Below are 18,427 nucleotides of genomic sequence, written 5' to 3'. Positions count from 1 at the left end.
ATCAAGATAACATAAAGGTAACAGGAACGTTTTATTTACCTTTCACTGACCTCAAGTCTATCTTTAATTGGAAGACAAATTATGGCCTTGACAGTAAAGGAAGAAAAATATTTGAAAGCACCTTTGGGATTTGGAACTAATGATGAACATGGAGCAGCTGAATAGGTATTAGTGAGGTGAAATGTAGATAGGAAACATGTTTGGGTATACATACAAGTAAGTGTAAACATGCCTGAAAGCAAGACAAAGACCAGGGAATTCTGATATTCTTATACAAGGGTATTTCAAAAAGTTCATGAAAATGGAATTAAAAAATTTTTATTTTGATGTGTAAAAAGTTTTGAAATCCATGCATAGTTTATCATAATGTACATTTGTCATGAACTTTTTGAAGACCCCTCCTGTCTTTCAGAGAGAGAACATGTGGAGAGAAAAGAGGAGACAGGTATACCTCTCAGAGAAAACAAAGGATCAGAGATGGGAAGAACTTGGATGGAAGCCTACCTATGGAAGGTCCTGAAATCAATCCAATAAGGAAGGATTTTAAACTTTTAAATAGAACATTGTGTTTCTTACAGTGTGTGTGTGTGTGTATTATAAACTTCTTTCTTTTGGATTAGTTTTACATTTATAGAAAAGTTGTAAAAACTTTGTAGAGTGTGCTTATATTCCCATGTACCCTACATACAGTTTCCCAGCGATAAGTTTTGTTCATTACTCTAGTACACCTGTCACAATGAACCAATAGGGAAACATTTTTAGGTAAAGACTATAGTTGATTATAATTTCCTTTCCTTTTATTTAGTGTCCTTTTTCCATTCCAGGATATCACATTGCTTTTAATTGACCAATTATATTTTGAAGAGATTAATCTGCTTCTGTGTAGAAGAGTAGACGGGGTAAATCTAAATTCAGTTTAGAAAATCATAGTACAGAAAATATAGCATTAGCAGGAAGCTGGATCTGAAGCAGAGAAGCTAGGACTTGGACCAGACTCTGTTATAGGGATGCAGGCATCCCAAGAATCGTCATAACTGCTACTCCAAATGTCTGCCACTTATTTATTTTTAGAAAATCAAATAAAAACTAAAATATCTTGTGAAAATGTATTTGGATTTAATCTAATCTATGATTTTAAATGTCTCATTTTAGACATTTCAATATGCTTTTCTAAGTAAGCCAAGTTTGAGTTCTACATGTTAATAGAAAACATTTTAATTTAAAAAAAAATCACTTAGGGAGATATCCTGATTGGTTAAAATTAAGAATTACAGTAAAAAGAATGTTCATGACAATTTTTGAAGACTATCATTTAATTTTATTCAGAAGCCAAACCTCTCATTATATAACCTGGTTCTTGGTGTTTTAACTTATGTATTCTATTATGTAAACAATGTAAGTACTATCATGTAAGCATTGCTTCTGCTAGAACTAATAGTGTCATGTTGTTTGTGTTAGTCAAATATCTGCTAATTGTTTTCATTTGTATGTTAAATTCAACTGTATGGTACTCCCAAACATTTATGGAAGTGATGAGAACCTATGTTATTTTGTACGTACCCTCCTTAATACTTATTTTTTTTTTTTGTATTCAGAGTGACCTCAACTGATTTTATGGATTGCCACTGTTGTAAACTTTTTTCTTCCTTTCAGAGTAATAGAGTTGTGAATTTTTAAGTAATGTCATTTCCAGAATATTTGGAAACATGGTTATGAAAAGTAATTCATCCCAGGCTGTTGTATTTCATGTGCTGAAGAAAGGCTTAGCCTGTTTTTGATTGAGACTTTTCCCATTTTATTGAGCAGTGGTGTTTCAGGCTCAAGCTGAATTGCATGGCATAAGAGAGGAGCAGTGAGCATTTGATGAAAGCAGATAATAAAATGCATCAATTGTGTCAGCACCTCTTGCAGTCACATCTGGCTTACTGTCAGGGTCCCATTAGATTCCTGTGGTTTTATGTGCCAAAAATAATATGCTCTGTAGTTAATGGAACCAGGATATTTGCAGTTTGATTAAAAAGAATCATTTTCTTTCAGATCTTTGTCAGGCTTAAGTTCCATCTCTGAGCTGCCATGTCTCTTTAAAATTTTACGACTGAGAGATCAATTGTTCTTTTGATCTGTTTCTTTCTTTTTCCTTATTACAGTGATTCCAGCAGTCTCAGCAGCACTGATGCTGGTTTATTTACCAATGATGAGGGAAGACAAGGTATTGAAATGCCTCTTTTCTCTCTTTGGGAAAAGTTCTTGTTTTTAAGTTGCACTTAAAATTGGTTATTTCATAAGTTAATAACTGCAATCTGTGTAGCTTACACATGCTACTTAGTGGAGTGGAGTTTGGTATTACTGTTGGTTTTTAACCTGCTGTGGAAAATGCCCTGTCTCCCTTACTTAAAGAGATTGATTACCTACAAAAGCTAGTCATATGGATTATCCTCTTGGAGAAAGCTTTTCATACTTGTCTTTTCAATTTGGACTCTTAGGGCAAGTTCAAAAGACATTCTCCACCTGATTCCAAACGTATTTCATACTGTTAAAGCATTCATAAAGGTGCAATTGCAAGTCATAGTTTTTATTCAGCTGTGAAATTAATTCATTCTATCCAGTTTATAATTAAATGATTTTTATAAACTCAGTACTGTACACTATGAAATAGAAATGTCTTACATCTTAAATGTTTTCCATCTTTGAGACTTCCTGGAAGATTTTCACATCTTAAATTGGCCAAACTTTGAAGCTATGAAAAATATGAAAATTTTAGTAAAGGGGCAGGTTTAATTCTTAATTGGATTAATGTCATTTATTCACATCTGCTTATGATTGTTTAACTTTCATATTCTATAGAGATCATGAAATTAAGCTAATACATATAAGTACTTATTCCAAATGATATCTTCATTTCTTAATAATACCTTACAGGACATTAGTAAATTCAAAGGAAATAACTATATGTACATATATGTGTGTGTGTGTGTATGTATATATGTTTGTGTATATAGTTTAAAGTATAAATTATTTAATTATGTTACAAAAAAAGAACAACATAATAGCTGTCTATATTTTTTTCTGAGAATCTTTTACTCTTCCAGTAAGAGTAATGTAAATAAAATAATCATTCTTTTTTTGCTTATCTATAAACCATATTTTAGATAAATATGTATATAACTATTTTAAGTTTGTAGTCTTTTAGAAGTTGTGATTTTACTTATATATGCTAGAATCTGGCAACATACTTAAGTAAGCTTAACCACTTTGATAACATTCCTAAATTCTAATAAAACAAAGGCCTTTATTCCCAATATATTATAAATGTTGATACTGGTAATGACATGAAATGAAAAAAATTTTTAAAAAATAATTTTTGACCAACTCTCAATCTCTGAAAAGCACTGAGTGGTTTAGAATGTTGTACTAGCATTTATTGTGAGCTGACTGTGTTTCATAGTGCCAAGTACTTTTCTTGCATTTAACTTGCTCTAAGTTCCTATTTAATTCTTTAAAAATCTTGAGATTCCCAATTGTTAAAGTAAGAAAACCTATGCTAATAGAGTTGATGTAAATTCTCCATTACTGCAAAACACTAGAGTTTCATTTTGTCTAACTCCATATTCAAGTTCTTCATGAACAGCTGTTTAATTTCTCTGTTAAGAACAAAGTTACAAGGCCTGCGTTGTGGCACAGTGGGTTAAGCCACTGCCTCTGACCAAGCATCTTGTATGGGCATCGGTTGGAGTTCAGGCTGCCCCACTTCTGATCCAGCTCCCTGCTAATGCACCTAAGAGAGCAGTGGAAGATAGCCCAAGTGGTTGGGCCCCTACCACCCATGTGCAAGACCTAGATAGAATTCCAGGCTCCTGGCTTTGGCCTGGTCCAGCCCTAACCATTGTGGCCATTTGGGGAATGAACCAGCAGATAGAAGATCTCTTTGTCTCTCTGTCGCTCCCTCTTTCTCTCTGTAACTCTGCCTTTCAAATAAATAAATATCTTTTAAAAAAGAATAAAATTATCTATCACATCAATAGTAAAATAGCTTCCTTTTTTCTTAATAATGTATCAGTAGGAATTTAATCTAGGGTATACAATTTCAAGTTACTTTCTATATTTTCTTGTGCTCAAATCTGATTTGTGATACTTTAAATATAACACAGTGTAAGTATTGATAATAAGTTCTGTGAATTCTACTTTTTATGAAAATAAGATTTTAGTCCTCAGTTGAAATGTGCTATTGATTCTAGTTTTCTAAATGCTTTTGTTATTTCCTTTTCATTTAAAATACAACTGTTTTTCATAAAATCATTTTTTCTATTGAATCTTTAGGTTTTTATTTTTTTAACTTTGCCCTTAAAAATGATTATAGTAAGAGAGTTTCAAGATGAGAAAACTTTGTTTAAAGAGAAAAAGTGTGGTGACTGTCTTAGAACCCAGAATTGGTGGTACCTTCTAAGAATCAAAAGAAAAGGGCTAATGCTGTGGCATAATAGGTTAAGAAGCTTCTACCTGTGATGCTGCCATTCCATATAAGCACCAGTTTAAGTGCTGGCTGTTCCACTTCTGATCTAGCTCCCTGCTAATGGGCCTGGAAAAGCAGCAGACAATGTTGCAAGTGCTTGGGCCCCTTTAACTCACATTGGAGACCTAGATGGAGTTCTAGGTTCCAGGGTTCAGACTGGGCCAGCCCTGACTATTGCAGCCATTTAAGGAGTGAACTAGCAGTTAGAAGACTCTCTCTGTCTTTCTCTCTCTCTCTGTCTGTCTGTCTCTCTGTAACTCTACCATTCAAATAAATAAAATTAATTCTTTAAAAAAAAAATCACAGCAGGAAGACTTTAATGAATCTCAGATCATATTCAAAGTGCTAATTGATGTTATTTTGAAAAGCCTTCTGCCTTATTTTCCATTTATACAGCTCTTTATTTTCCTTTTTTTAAAAAATATTGGTAATCACTAAAGACCACTTCATACTGGGTTTTAAATTGACCTTTAAAATTGTCTCATGGTTATTCATGGATGTTCCCAGAAACCAAAATTAATGAATAGTGTTGTGTTTTAAAAACACCTCACTTATAATAGTTTGTTATATTTTCTTTATAAACTCTGTGTATTGTCATTTTTCATTTAAAATCAAGTTTTCCAAGGCTATTTCTTAATGAACTTAATTAGATTAATTTCATTTGTTCACATCTGTTCATGACTGTTTTCCCATTTATAATCCATAGAAATCATGAAATTACGCTAATTATATACCATTATCAGCCTTAAAGAACAGGTTCCATGGTTTTATACCTTTTAATTCCCAGTAGGAGATTAAGGCACATTTTCTTTTAATGCAGAATGGGTAGTGCCTTAAATGGATTTCCCTATAGTTATTGTCAAAGGATTAACTTAGCATTTTAATTGGTTCTAAAATATAATATTTTGTTTTTGTTGATGGCAATGCTTATTGTAATATTAGAGAACATTTATTTCAGCTGTGGTATAGTGTAAAAAGCTTTCTTTATAGATAACATATATATATATATATATGTATATATATATATGTTTGGTGATCCTGTATTCTATCAACTATATATACACTATATATACTATAGTGTGTGTATATATATATACACACACTATATATACTATATTATATATATTATATATATAATACATGTATATAGAATACATATATCTATATATAACATATAGTGTATATATATATACTTGTATATATGTATGTATAAAAGGTATATATATATATATATATATATATACTATGTTATATATATATATAGTTGATAGAATACAGTATCACCAGTTAAATTTGAAATATAGATAAATAAGACATAATCTTGTAGTATAAATGTGTCCCATGCAGTGTTTAGACATATTTATATTAAAAATATAGTACAAGACAACATACTCACATTAAAAGTTAATCTTTTACCTGAAATCTAGATTTAACTGCCATCTTATATTTTTTATTATATAATAGCCCTAATTGTATATTTAGGTGATAAGACTGAATTTTTAGTCCAGGGGCCTTCTGTCTTCACAGGTGATGATGAGCAGAGTGACTGGTTCTATGAAAAGGAATCAGGTGGAGCATGTGGCATCACTGGAGTCATTCCCTGGTGGGAAAAGGAAGATCCTTCAGAACTAGACAAAAATTTACCAGATCCCGTCTTTGAAAGTATCTTAACTGGTTCTTTCCCCCTTATGTCGCATTCAAGCCGAAGAGGTAAGTAGCACAGTCTAATTAGTGGGTACAAAGGATTTTTGGTCAATCTACGAAAGTTCATTGGAAGAGGAGAGGCTAAAATGCAAATTAAACATAAAGTGGATATTAAACACAAAGAAACACGTGGGCACTAATTCAGCTATATTTATCATGCCTTCAAATGATGAGAAAATATTGAGTTGCTTTTGTTCTAGGCCCATTGTGAAAATGTTGCAATGATAGGAAAGTGAATTGAGAAAAAAAAGCCACCTACATGTTACTCTAGGGTTTAAGAGACTAGAAAGTAAAGTAATGACTGCATTGGAACCCTGCTAGGCATTTGCTTCATTCTTTTAGGTGTGAATTTTGTATTTTCCTCAGTAATATTCATGCTGTTTACCCCTAGCACCAACTTTTTAATTCTCTACTGATAGAATCTTCTATGCTCCAATGATCATAGAACCTTCTACATTGAATATTTTGATTTCCCAGGTTTCCAGGCTAGACTCAGTCGCCTTCATGGAATGCCTTCAAAGAATATGAAAAAATCTGGAGGGACTCCATCTTCAACGGTAGGCATGCTTTTTTGTTGAATTGTCATGTTTGGATATGTTTCCATTTCTATGGAATAAAAGCCACATCCTCATCCTTTATTCATTTTCTAATGTTATACTTAAAAATAATCCATTTTTTTGTAGGCTACAAACTGGACCAGTGAGATTCCCCTATAAACAAAATCTTCTAATGCTAATAAATTAGTTACGTTTTGAACATCTGGGGAATGACATTCGAGGGAACCTGGCTCCTGTCCTCTTCCCTGGAGGAATATCATTGAAGTGAGAGCCTCTTTGATGAAAAGATGGGGCTGTTTTTGCTGGAGGACTGGTATTCTTCCTTTTTAGTCAGAAGTGAACCTGAGTGAGGAGGCTTTCAAGGGATCTAGGTTGGCCCAGGGTGGATAGAAACTACTGTACATTTTATATATTTTTCACTTTTATGGTTTTTTAATTGAATCCATTTATGTATTACTTGCTTTGCCAAAATGCTTACAAAAGCTAAATAATTGAAAACTTCCAGACCTAACCTAAGTATACCTTAATGTTTATACTGTGATGGTTAAGAATGAAGTTTTGCTTATCTAACTGTTGTAAATAAAAAGCTGATGCATTAACATTTATGATTCATTTTTAGAGAAGTCTTAAGTAACCAGCATTATTTAAAATATTTGCATTTTACTCAGGGTATTTCAATAAGGGCTAAGATTAGTAGTAGGTAAGGTCAGTAATCTTTGCTAGAGTTTGTATTTTGTTCAGTTTTCTTTATTTGGATTATCTGCTCTGTATTTCAAACCCTTTGTATTTTATAGTATAGTTTTCATTGTACTGCAAAAATCATCCTAGTTCTAAACTAGCCACAGTGATAACTAGTCTGCACTAATAGAATCATTTGCTATTACCTTTTAAATTATCTGCTTTGTCTGATACCTAAAGCACATCAAAAATTATTTTGGTGTAGAGCTAGTGAAATCATGTGAAAACTGGTATTATTGCAAATACTTTGTGACCCTGAATTATATTGTCATGTTTAAAAGTGAGAGCTGCTTGTACAGCCTTTGAGTGGCAGACCATATGTGTCACTGTGTCAAAAATACTTGCATGAGTTCATTTTCACCAAGCAGTGGGGAAAATGTAACATTTCTATTTATGGTATAATTTAGAAACTATATTAAGTTCAGGCCATTTGAATTCTTCAAAATGGTTATATTAAAGTCGTTAATATTTTTATTAAGTTCCAATAATTGATGGAAATAATGTGATTTATTATGTGTATTTTTATATTATTGTATGGATCAATTGTTAATTCAACATTTAATGGTTAACTTAAATATGATTGGAAAAGAAAACTAAAAGTTGATATTGCCTTTACCTGAAGTTAATATCAAACAGAAAGATTTCAACAAATGTATTAAGTGGAAATGTTTGACATCTCCAAAGATTGCTTCTCTGCACTGGAGAGATTAAAAATGATGAAATGCAACTTTGAGTCTCGTTACCTTTGCATATTTAAAGGTACAATAATGTGGTGTTTGGTAATTGTAAGTAAGCTTTTTTGTGCTTTGTCTTTGGAGTGAAATTCATGGATTTTCTTCTGAATTACATAAATGCTTTTTTATTTTATTTTGTATAATGATTGTCTCTTAGACCTCAATAAGTCACTTTAAAACCTTGGCCTTTGAACTTTGCCTTACCATTCATGAATCTTGATGAATGCTCTCTAGTTCTTGGTTCAGTTTTACCTATTTTTATTTTTGGTTCACTGCTTGCTTGAGCATAGCTGGGATTTGTAGCCCATTTTCTAGGCTTATTGCAGTCTCACTGTGGTATTTTATAGAAGCTATTACAACTGATAGGCTAGCTTCATGGTATTGATGATACATGGCTTAACCATACTAAAAGCTGCCTTCCCTCTCTAAATTGTAAAAAGGTGATTAAGTTTCACTTGATGGAGATATACTATATATGTGTGTTTATCATGAAACTAGTGCATTAGGCCATAAACTGTTTTCCTGCTCTGCGTTTTGTATTCAAAATTTTACTGAAGACAATGGACTCCTTCAGGTTTTCATTTTCTCAACCCTGAATTGTCCTTGTTTGAATTTTGAAGTACTGTAATTTTTTTCCCCCAATAAAATCTCTGACTTGGGCAAGAAAGGTAAGAGTTTCAATTTGTGCTTATATTTTTCTGATTTGCTGTGCTGTTTTTGCTGTTTCTGTTGTTAACTGTTATTGCTCATACTGTTCATATTATGTAACTACCTAATGTAAAAAACTGTAACTTCGAAAACAGTCATCTTTAGAAACAGTGCTTATGACCTCTGGTAATACATGACATTTAATTACCTTAGACTTTTACGCTGGAAAGCCAGATTGCTTTTAAGAGAGATTAATATTCTGAGCTAGTTGGATACATGTAACTGCAACCCCTTAAACAGAATGGCAGCAAAGGATTTCTTAAGCAGATGAGTGATGCCAGCGAAAGTGTGATCATATAGTATCTTTGAAGGAAATAACAGAAGGAAAATGTTTTACTGAATTCTCAATGTAAACATTTTTCAGAGGAAAAGCTTCCAGTTTGATTACAGTAAATTTTTGTTGCTCACCATAGTTTTTCTATGAAATCTCTGCAAACAGTGCATTAAGGAATCTGGAACCATGGCTCCTAAAGAAAAGACCGGGTTCAGTTCCTGCAAGCCCCTGCTGGCAACATTTTCATCAGCTAATCAGCATATAACCTTGTTTTACGTATATTTGTGTCTAAAGACATTTAACATATATTTTGACTCATTGACATTGAACTCATGCCCAACAGCACTATAAATCTTGCTTAAACAAAGCTTATCAAACACATGATTTCTTCCCCAATCATATCTGAGCCTTCTTGTTCTTAGGTATACTAGAAAGCACTTCTCAGTGTTATACTTATGGACCATTCAAAACAGTGAAATCACCAACAAAAAGTACAAAAATGCATAAAACCTAGGCCTAAAAAGACAGTGAAAAGAACACTTGTTTACATTATGGTAGCTAAAACAGGAAAGCAGAGTTACTGTGTTGGTCAACTGGGAGTGCACGTGTCGGTCAGGCCACCCACAATTTTCAGTACTTTGCATGTCCAGGAAAGACTGCAAAATATCTGTGAATATTGGCTTCAGGGTTACAAATAAATTTTAGCCAGTAGACCAATTTGCCAATGTAGAAGGAATCCATGAAGTCGAATAAGTGTTGACTGCTTTGAGTTTTGTAGAGATCAAAGTGATATTGTAGGAAATTTAGATTCTGAAGTCAGACTTTTGTGAGCCTACACTCTGATTCTTCTTGTCATTTGTCATTATATGTTAAACCTCATTTTCTCCTTTTATTAAATACGGGCAGTACCTACTTTGCAAAAGTGTTATCAGGTTTAAATTAGATTATATGTTATGAGCACAATACCATTCTGGCATAGTGTATATGTTAAATAAATGATAGTTACTATTATTGTTAGGTGTATTTAGTCCAAGAAGCTGGTTACTTAAAAAACATTTGTATCATGGTCAAACTGCAGAATTTTAGACTTTAAACTTTTCTGTTCATATTTTATATATAATTTCTTTTATATTTAATATTTAAAGTGCTTTATATAGCAGCCTTTTATGTTTCTTTTATACCTCATTTATATTCAAGCTGGCCCTTGTCTTTAATATAGTCTGTGAACAATAGTTTGAAATGAATTTTACATTGGCAGCTACTGCACTAAATCTCAAAATTTAATTGTACTCTGAAAAATTGCTCTAAACTCCCTGCTAACCTATCACTCCACTCCCCAATCATTAAGCTGTTCACTTGTTGAAAGACTTAAACACTGTTCACTGTTAGGGAAGTTTGGGGCCAGACTGATCTTGTAGTTAAAAATAATTCTGTCCATTTATGTGAGGGGGAATGCAGAGAGTCCTGAGAATATAACATTAGTAGGAATCACTAATGCTATCTTTCAGTTAAAACAAAACTCCAGTTACTTGGAGCCCAGCCAACCAGCCTATTTTATTCACTACTTTTACACAAATTAAGCAAATGACAATCCCAAGGACTATCCTGGGACCATTATCCAAAAGATTAAGCTTAAATCTTTTTTTCTTTCCAGGATTTCTGTGTTCTGTACAATACAGAATAATAGCCTTCAATAAGGATCCCAGATCATTTTTTGGGATAGAATACTTACCAAGTTATCTTACTTGAGTGAAGCATTCCAGCTTAGCCAGCATACCCTCTCCCTAAACATTCTAATTGGTCAGTGTTTTCTGTAGTTAAGAGTTTTGAAAAAAAATTTTTAACTCATTTTCAACAGTAGTTAACCTGTGTCCACTGAGTTACCATTCAAATTGTGTTATTGAAAAATTGGGAAATAAATGACTCGGCTTAAAACTTGGTTTGTTGAAAGCCAATATAAGTATTACGTGAGGCATTGCATGTATTAGTTATAGGGTTTTGTTTAAGTATTTATAATTTTGCAGTTCATCTTTTTGTATGAGAATGCAAATGGTGGTGGTGGTATTTGTGGTTATTTTGCCAAAGAATATGAAACTGATATAATTGACTTCTTATTGCTATATCAAATTTATCAAGTTAGGATATCTGAAAAAAATTTGTACATTGACTTTTTATTGGCATGCCATGTAAGTAAGAATACAATCTACATTCATAATAAAACATCCCTGAACACAGTAATATATCTGTTCAGTATCTTGAGCCAGGATAGAAGGAGTATGATAGATTTTATTTCACTTCTAAAGTCAAAGAAAACAAGGATTGCATAAGTGGCATTTTGATCATGATATTCACATTGTAATGATTTACTCTATATATCTTGATGAACTTTTGGTTTTCTTAGGATACTGGATTAGGAATGTTTATTCTGATTTATTGCCTATTACAACAAAAGAACCATTTAAAATAGAGTTAGTTTAAATAAAACAACTATATAAACTTTTTCTTTTTTGATAAAAATTGTTGAGAAAAATCAAATCTAAAATGATTTTTGAAAATACCAATAGCCTTTAATATGACTGTGTGCTGACTAGTTATCTAAAATTCTTCAGTGAAATTCAGTACCAAAATGCTTCATTAAAGCCCCTGTCAGTTGATACTTGTGTTGTATCCTGAAAGACATTTGAATACTTTGGAAAGCATAAAAAGATTGCATACTTAAGATATTAGTATATTATAAATATCACATAAATTCTGATTAATTACTATGTGTGTTAATTCAGCATTCATCTTATCTGAGTTGCCCTGAGATTCAGATTTCACTTTAGAAACTGATACTTTTTTCTTACTACTTCTTTTGAGATAAAGCTGATTATATACCAGAGAAAAGTACAACTTAATAGAATATTTATTTCTTTTACAAAAGACATTATAATAGTATCTCTTGTTTGATTTACAATTCTGTGTTTTGGTGTCACTCACACATTGCCTACAATATAAATCCATATCCATAATTGATATTTGAAACAACGAACCCAACAAGTTGTCCGTCAGTTACATTAAGCAATATCAATATCAATATTGGTACTCTGATATTATATTTTATTAAAAGTGGGATTGATATTCACAAATTCAAATTGCACAGATAGAGTAGTATATTCATTTATTCAGTCAATAGTTGTTGAATGCTTATTATGTACTCCATGCTTAGTCTTAAAATCCTGGCAGGAGGCACAGGCATTTCTCACAGTGGTTAAGGTGTTGGTTAGAATACCCACATCTCATATCAAGAGTGCCTAGGTTTGAATTCTATCTCCACTTCTGATTTGCACTTCCTCCTAATGTGCATTCTGGGAGACAACAAGTAGTGGTAGTTCATTCCATTCTGTTTTATAATGTGCCTTGTCACTGTCACATCACCACTTTTGTTCAACTGTGTTGATGTCTGCATGTCTTATGTACTTTTCCTCCATTTTCTCATGTAAATTGGGAAAATTCTGGGAAGACCTCATACAAGGTGAAGATGCTTTATCTGGGTATTTAAGAATTTATTGGAGCTCAATAATTCATTAGGGATGGGAATTGGCAAACCAAAAGTCATTTTTAATACTTAAGTTTAAAATAACATAGGCTTTTCATAAAATTATGAATCCAGTAATGCTGAGGTATAATGCCTACTTGTGTGGAGGAATATATAACAGAGTGGGTTTGGTTGACACCTTGAACAGGATTGGATCATTGTGGATTTTGTGAACCCATGTAATCTCTGAAGGGTTAAAGTCATCAGTTTGAACTTTGAAAATCACACTGACAGTAGTAGTTTAGAGGAAATCTTAAGTGGCTATATAAGTTAATGCACTATATCAGGAGTCCATGGTCCATACCTCTTCATCCATTAGGTAGCACTCACAGATTAGGCGGAGCCTTTCTATTTTACAGGACTTAATATCTGGATCAACTTTGGGATGCTACCCATTCATTCACCATCGACTTATTGATGCCAGTTATGCTGGTTCTAGGTGTTGGGTGTTACAGTGGTAAACAAGACAGACATGGTCTCCTGGAGCTTGCATTTTAGTGAATAAAAATAAACCTGGCTGAAAGGTTAGGGGAAAGTAAGAAAACAAAGATGACCATGGAGAAAATTAAGCTGGGTAATGTGTTAGAGAATTAATTATAAGACATGAAGGTGATTGGAGAAAACATGATCTGTAGGCTACAATAATTTTCAGTCTTGGCTGGGGTAGAACCTTTCTTTACATTGCTCTTGTAACAACGTCGGGGAAGGAGCAAGTGTGTTCAGTAATCAGAGTATTCATTTAAAAAATTGTGTTAGGTTTTAGGATTCCTGACTAGGATGACTGAAGCTTTTAAGTGACCCTTATACACAGGCCTGCAAATGGTGAAAGAGTATCATTTTTTTTTAACAGAATATTGCATGATCACTAATGCTTTGAATGTTTTTAAAGAAAGTTTGCATATGCCATATATATATTTGAGTGCTCCTTTAAAGAGATTTAATCACAATTAGTGTATGTGCTGAAATTTAATATGTAAGAATTTTGCTATAGAAGTTAGCAGTTTGCTCTTCTGTTTTCATGGCTACTGAAAGATTTTGCAGTGGAACCACTCTTAGAATATTTGTAAATACACAACATGCCACGCTTTCTGTTTTCTTTTTCACTTTAGTATTCACGTAGAAATTCTTAGATTTTCTACTTATTAGTAAAGAAATAGCTTGTTTTTTGAGGATCTGATCAGTGGACTTTTTCATAAACCCCTTTAAAAATATTGAATTTGCAAACATATGAAGTTCTTTTAAAATGTTTATTGAACTATGGTTATCTTTTTTTATTTTTATTATTATTTTTTTTTAGAAACAGAGAGCCCTCTTCTCTACTGTTTCACTCTCTAAATGCCTGTGATAGCCATAGGGCCATAACTGGGAGTTTGAGACTTAATTCGGGTCTCTCACATAGGTGGCAGGGACCAAACTACTTCAGCTGTCACAACTGCCTCCTATCTCATTGGTTTACATTTCAAAAATGTAAGAAATTCTTGAAATGTGTTCTAAAATGTACTTTCTTTAGAAATTAAGGCAGCTGATTAATAATCGTTTGACTCCACCTATGTATTCTCTACATCTTTTCTTTTGTGCCCTTTAAAATGGTAGTGACATTGCCAGAATTCCCATTCTTTTTCTTTTTTAAATCAAAATCAGGGAAACAGAAATGCTGCATTTTACTTTCTAAGAAGTTTCAACTCTGGTTTTCTGCCTTTTATGTTGCTGATAGAATTATTCTGATGGTCTATAAAACTCAGTTTTCTAATTTGCCTTCAGATATGTTAGACACCTATTATCCAAAAAGTTCAAAATCAATGATGGGTAGAACACTTCCAAATAATATTTAACAAGTGCTTTCTATACTGAAGTAACCTGCAAATCCTCCAACTGAAGGTCAGTTTAAACAACAGATTTCGCAAAGAAATTGTGTAGATAGAAGGAATCCCTGTATTGTAGTTAGCAGAACCAGGCAGTTGCTGCCTGTCCTTCAGGAAAAGGAGTTCTGAGAAGCCAAGGGTACATGGTAACAGGTGTTCATCTACTTTTTAAGCCAAGAAAACTTGTGAAATTTTTGTTGTTGTTAAATCACAATTTTATGAAATACTAATCAGCACTTGATGGACAAATAAAGTAGAAGTGTAACCTTTCTTTGTATAATAGAAGAGTAATTGTGCCATTACAATATGACATCTTGCTCTAAAAAATTCATTTTTAATTCCCCTAATTGGTTATAGACCTTTTACTATTAAAATGTTTCAGGTAAACATAATTGTGGTCTTACAGAAATGTTTACACTTAGGTTACAACGTAATTGCAGTAAATTTTAATAATATGTACATTTTTTAAAGAATTTAGATATTCCTTAAAGACTAAACATTTATTACTTTAGACTTCCTCCCATTTTATTTACGTATATTCTTGTTAAACTCTTCTAATTTCATGATTCACAAAAACATTTTGAGAGAATTTTGTATTATTTATCAGATGAAAAAATAAATATATTTTCATTTGACTCAGAAATTTAGGGTCTTGCTTAATTGTATTTTCAGCCACAAATTGGTTAATGCAACAGTTCATATACGTTATGAAAGTTTGAGGTCTTGTGTTAATGTTTTGTGTGAGGGGCCAGGGAAACAAAATCTGTCAGCGGTGTCTTTGTCCTCAAGTATATTGTAGTTTGATCAGTAACAATGGGAAAGGAGAGGGAAAAAAAGGAGACATTAGATTTGTTAAGGGAAGCATTGATCCTAGGTCATTTTTTATTCTTCAACATCAACTTTGGTTTTATCTGTTGTCTTTGTACTCCTTTGCTCTTTCTATACACCTGACTCTTTATTTCTCTTTGTGTCTTAACAGTCTCATCTTTCCAAGTGCATCTGTCATTGCCCTACTGTTATCCCTCCTACACTTAACATTTTGATAGCACATTAGTCTCCTCCCTGGTCTCTGATTTTCCTGCCTTTAACTCATATCATATGTAACTTCAAGTGAACATTTCTAAAACAAGGTTAGAATGTCAACACCTAACCAAGTTAGTTTAGGCACTATTTTGTTACCATCATGTCGCCACCTACTGGAAAAATAGTTTTCTGTCTTTATAATAAAATTCAGATTTGTTGCTTTCTACCTTCACCTACCCACAACACTTTAATCCTTTCCAGATGGTCTTATGTTCTTGGGGCCTCCACTCCTCCTCAGATCTTCCCATATTCAACCATATTCATTTTTTCTATGCCTTTGCTCACAACAATGTAACCTCTCCTCTTCTTCATGCTAAATTCATACTCTTCAATGAACAGTTTAATTCTGGACTTTTTCTTCAAAACCATCCCTAATCTCCACATTTCTGAGGCCAGTCTATCACCTGAAGTATCATTTCACTTGCCATTTCTACCATTTCATCATTCATTTGTGGATAACCCATTATTTTATACTGTTATTCTTCTGCTTATTTTTGTATTATATTCCTAACTACTTGTAACACTCCAATATTCGGAGTCCAAACTTAGCACATAGTGTGTGTTAATAGGTTTTTAAATGTTGATGGTGATTTAGTGGGTGTAACCTTATTTTTTTAAGTAGGTTTTTGCCACCAGTTATGTTGCCAGTGCCACTATATGTAGCAGCATCCTTGCCACCAAATATTAGTATTAAGGTTATTCATGTTTTTAGTTTGTCATTTCATGTACTCATGAAATGATAGCATATACGATTTCATTTGTGAGAACACTAAAAAGCTGATCGGATGCCTACAGTGCAGATGCTGGGCTTGCTGACCTCTTGGTTGCTGGGATGGGCAGTGGAAGCGGAGTCTTTAAATGTTGCTATCCTTAGGGTTATAGGGATTTCCTTTGACCAGCTGCAGAGACGATAATCTCCCTCAGGTCATTTAGAGTGAAGGTAGGATGGTGTTGGAGTCCACTTGCCAGCATTCCTTTTGTAAAGCAGGTAACAGGAAATTTTCCAAGGCTCACTTGCTCTTTCCTTCTCTGACTTCAGTAAAGTTATAGCATGTGGTCTATGATAGCTAACTCTGTAGTTCATCATCTTCATAGAATACAGTTTGAACTTTCACTGGGATATGGAATAGGAGTAGTAATGTATGATTGTTTGAACTGAGTAGTGGGATCTAGAAATCAACCTTTTTAAAAGTAGATTTTCCACTAGGTGCCTGTTTAAGAGGCATATAGAGGCTATAATTCCTGAACTTTTCTGGAGTTTGGTGCTTCAATCATCTTGCGGCTTATTGCCATCTTCTCACCTGGTTGCACAAAGAACAAACTGAGCAACTAGTCTTACATCCTTTTGATTTTCATTTTCAGATTTTATTGACTTCTCTTCCTTGATGATATCTTCTTTTCTATTCTCTTTGCTCTTGTAGAGTCATAGCTTTTTATCCCTTTAGTTGCATTTAGATAGGGCTGTGAGACAGAGCTGAAATAAATGTATGACCACTGTGTTATGCTTACAGAGAAGCCCCGCCAGTGTCTTTAATTGTTATTATTTTGTAAAGTAGTAGTTACTCAGTTTTTAAAATTCAAATGGGACAAAAAATATCCAGTGGAAAGTCCTCCCTTAAACCCAATCTATTCCAGGCCAGTTTGTGCAAATATAGTATCTATTAACTCTGTACTGTGCTTTTCATACTCTAACAAAGTATCTGAGAGATTATAATAATACTGATATTTTTATTTATTTGATTACATAATAGTTCATTATTTTTGCAAAAAGACTTCAAAAAGTTCATGGAAATGTATGTTATTAAAAATTTATTTTTTATATAAGCTTTTATTTTGTGTTAAACTAATGTGAAGGGGTAGAAATATTTGATTACTGTTAATTCTAATGGCTTACAGCATTATTTGACATTATTATCTTATTACTTGCCCTGTAATGTTCTTACCTCTTTATGTGTATTAATTCATTCATTATTCACAAAAAGTCCACTGGGGTCAGAATTACTTGTCTCTTCATTTTATGGACCAGAAAACTAGGGAAAAATGAGTTAAATGATTTGTTCAAAGTCACAGCTAATAATTTGTAGTATCGAGTTAAATTCTACTCCTGTGAACACTTTCCAAGGACTTAACAATCATGCTATGCAGACTCTTCTACAAGAGTAAAATATTATTTCCATTTTTTAAAATTGGGTAATTGGATAGTTCTAATGCTTTATATATTTTGGTCAAAGCAATGAATTCATTGGCTATGTGATTATTTAGGTTTGTTTAATCAAATTAATAAATTATACATGCACTTTTTCCCAATGTAATAGTTCTTTACCATATAAAGGTACTCTTGATCACCCTTCCAATTAATTTTTCCTTCTTCCACTCCTACCTTACTTCCTTTTTCTGCACTATCCTTTGGTAATTGTTGATTCAACTTATCAGGTTCTTACTGACATTTAAATCTTTTCTTTCTCAAATATACTGGAAAAAAATGTTCTGTTACTCATTTTTTGTTCTTTTCTATTGTAAAATGTTAGTGACAATATTTGAGTAGCACTTAGTATTTTGTAAACTGCACCTTTATAATCACTATCCATCCTATTATGTAGGTATCATTATAATCCCCATTTTATGCATTCCCAAAAAGTGATTTTCTTTTGTTAAAGTATTTTATTTATGGGGCCAGCCG

The 18,427-nt window shown here is 32.8% G+C and overlaps 1 protein-coding gene across 2 annotated transcripts in view; it reads left to right on the top strand.

Annotated features, from left to right (window-relative positions):
• The window catches only part of GPATCH2 (G-patch domain containing 2), a 186,683-nt gene that overhangs the window by 10,120 nt on the left and 158,136 nt on the right, over positions 1-18,427 (top strand). Inside the window, exons 3-6 of one of the 2 annotated variants that reach the window (XM_062210352.1) lie at positions 2,148-2,209; positions 6,038-6,220; positions 6,692-6,771; positions 6,898-8,955. In XM_062210352.1, the coding sequence (XP_062066336.1) occupies positions 2,148-2,209; positions 6,038-6,220; positions 6,692-6,771; positions 6,898-6,930 (358 nt within the window). In that variant the 3' untranslated portion in view covers positions 6,931-8,955. Of the gene's footprint in view, positions 1-2,147; positions 2,210-6,037; positions 6,221-6,691; positions 6,772-6,897; positions 8,956-18,427 lie in introns of those variants that run through there. The other variant, XM_062210351.1, reaches the window with a different exon arrangement.

Source organism: Lepus europaeus, chromosome 14 (genome assembly GCF_033115175.1).
Source record: "Lepus europaeus isolate LE1 chromosome 14, mLepTim1.pri, whole genome shotgun sequence".
NCBI lineage: Eukaryota > Metazoa > Chordata > Mammalia > Lagomorpha > Leporidae > Lepus > Lepus europaeus.
This window is presented reverse-complemented; position numbering and strand designations above follow the sequence as displayed.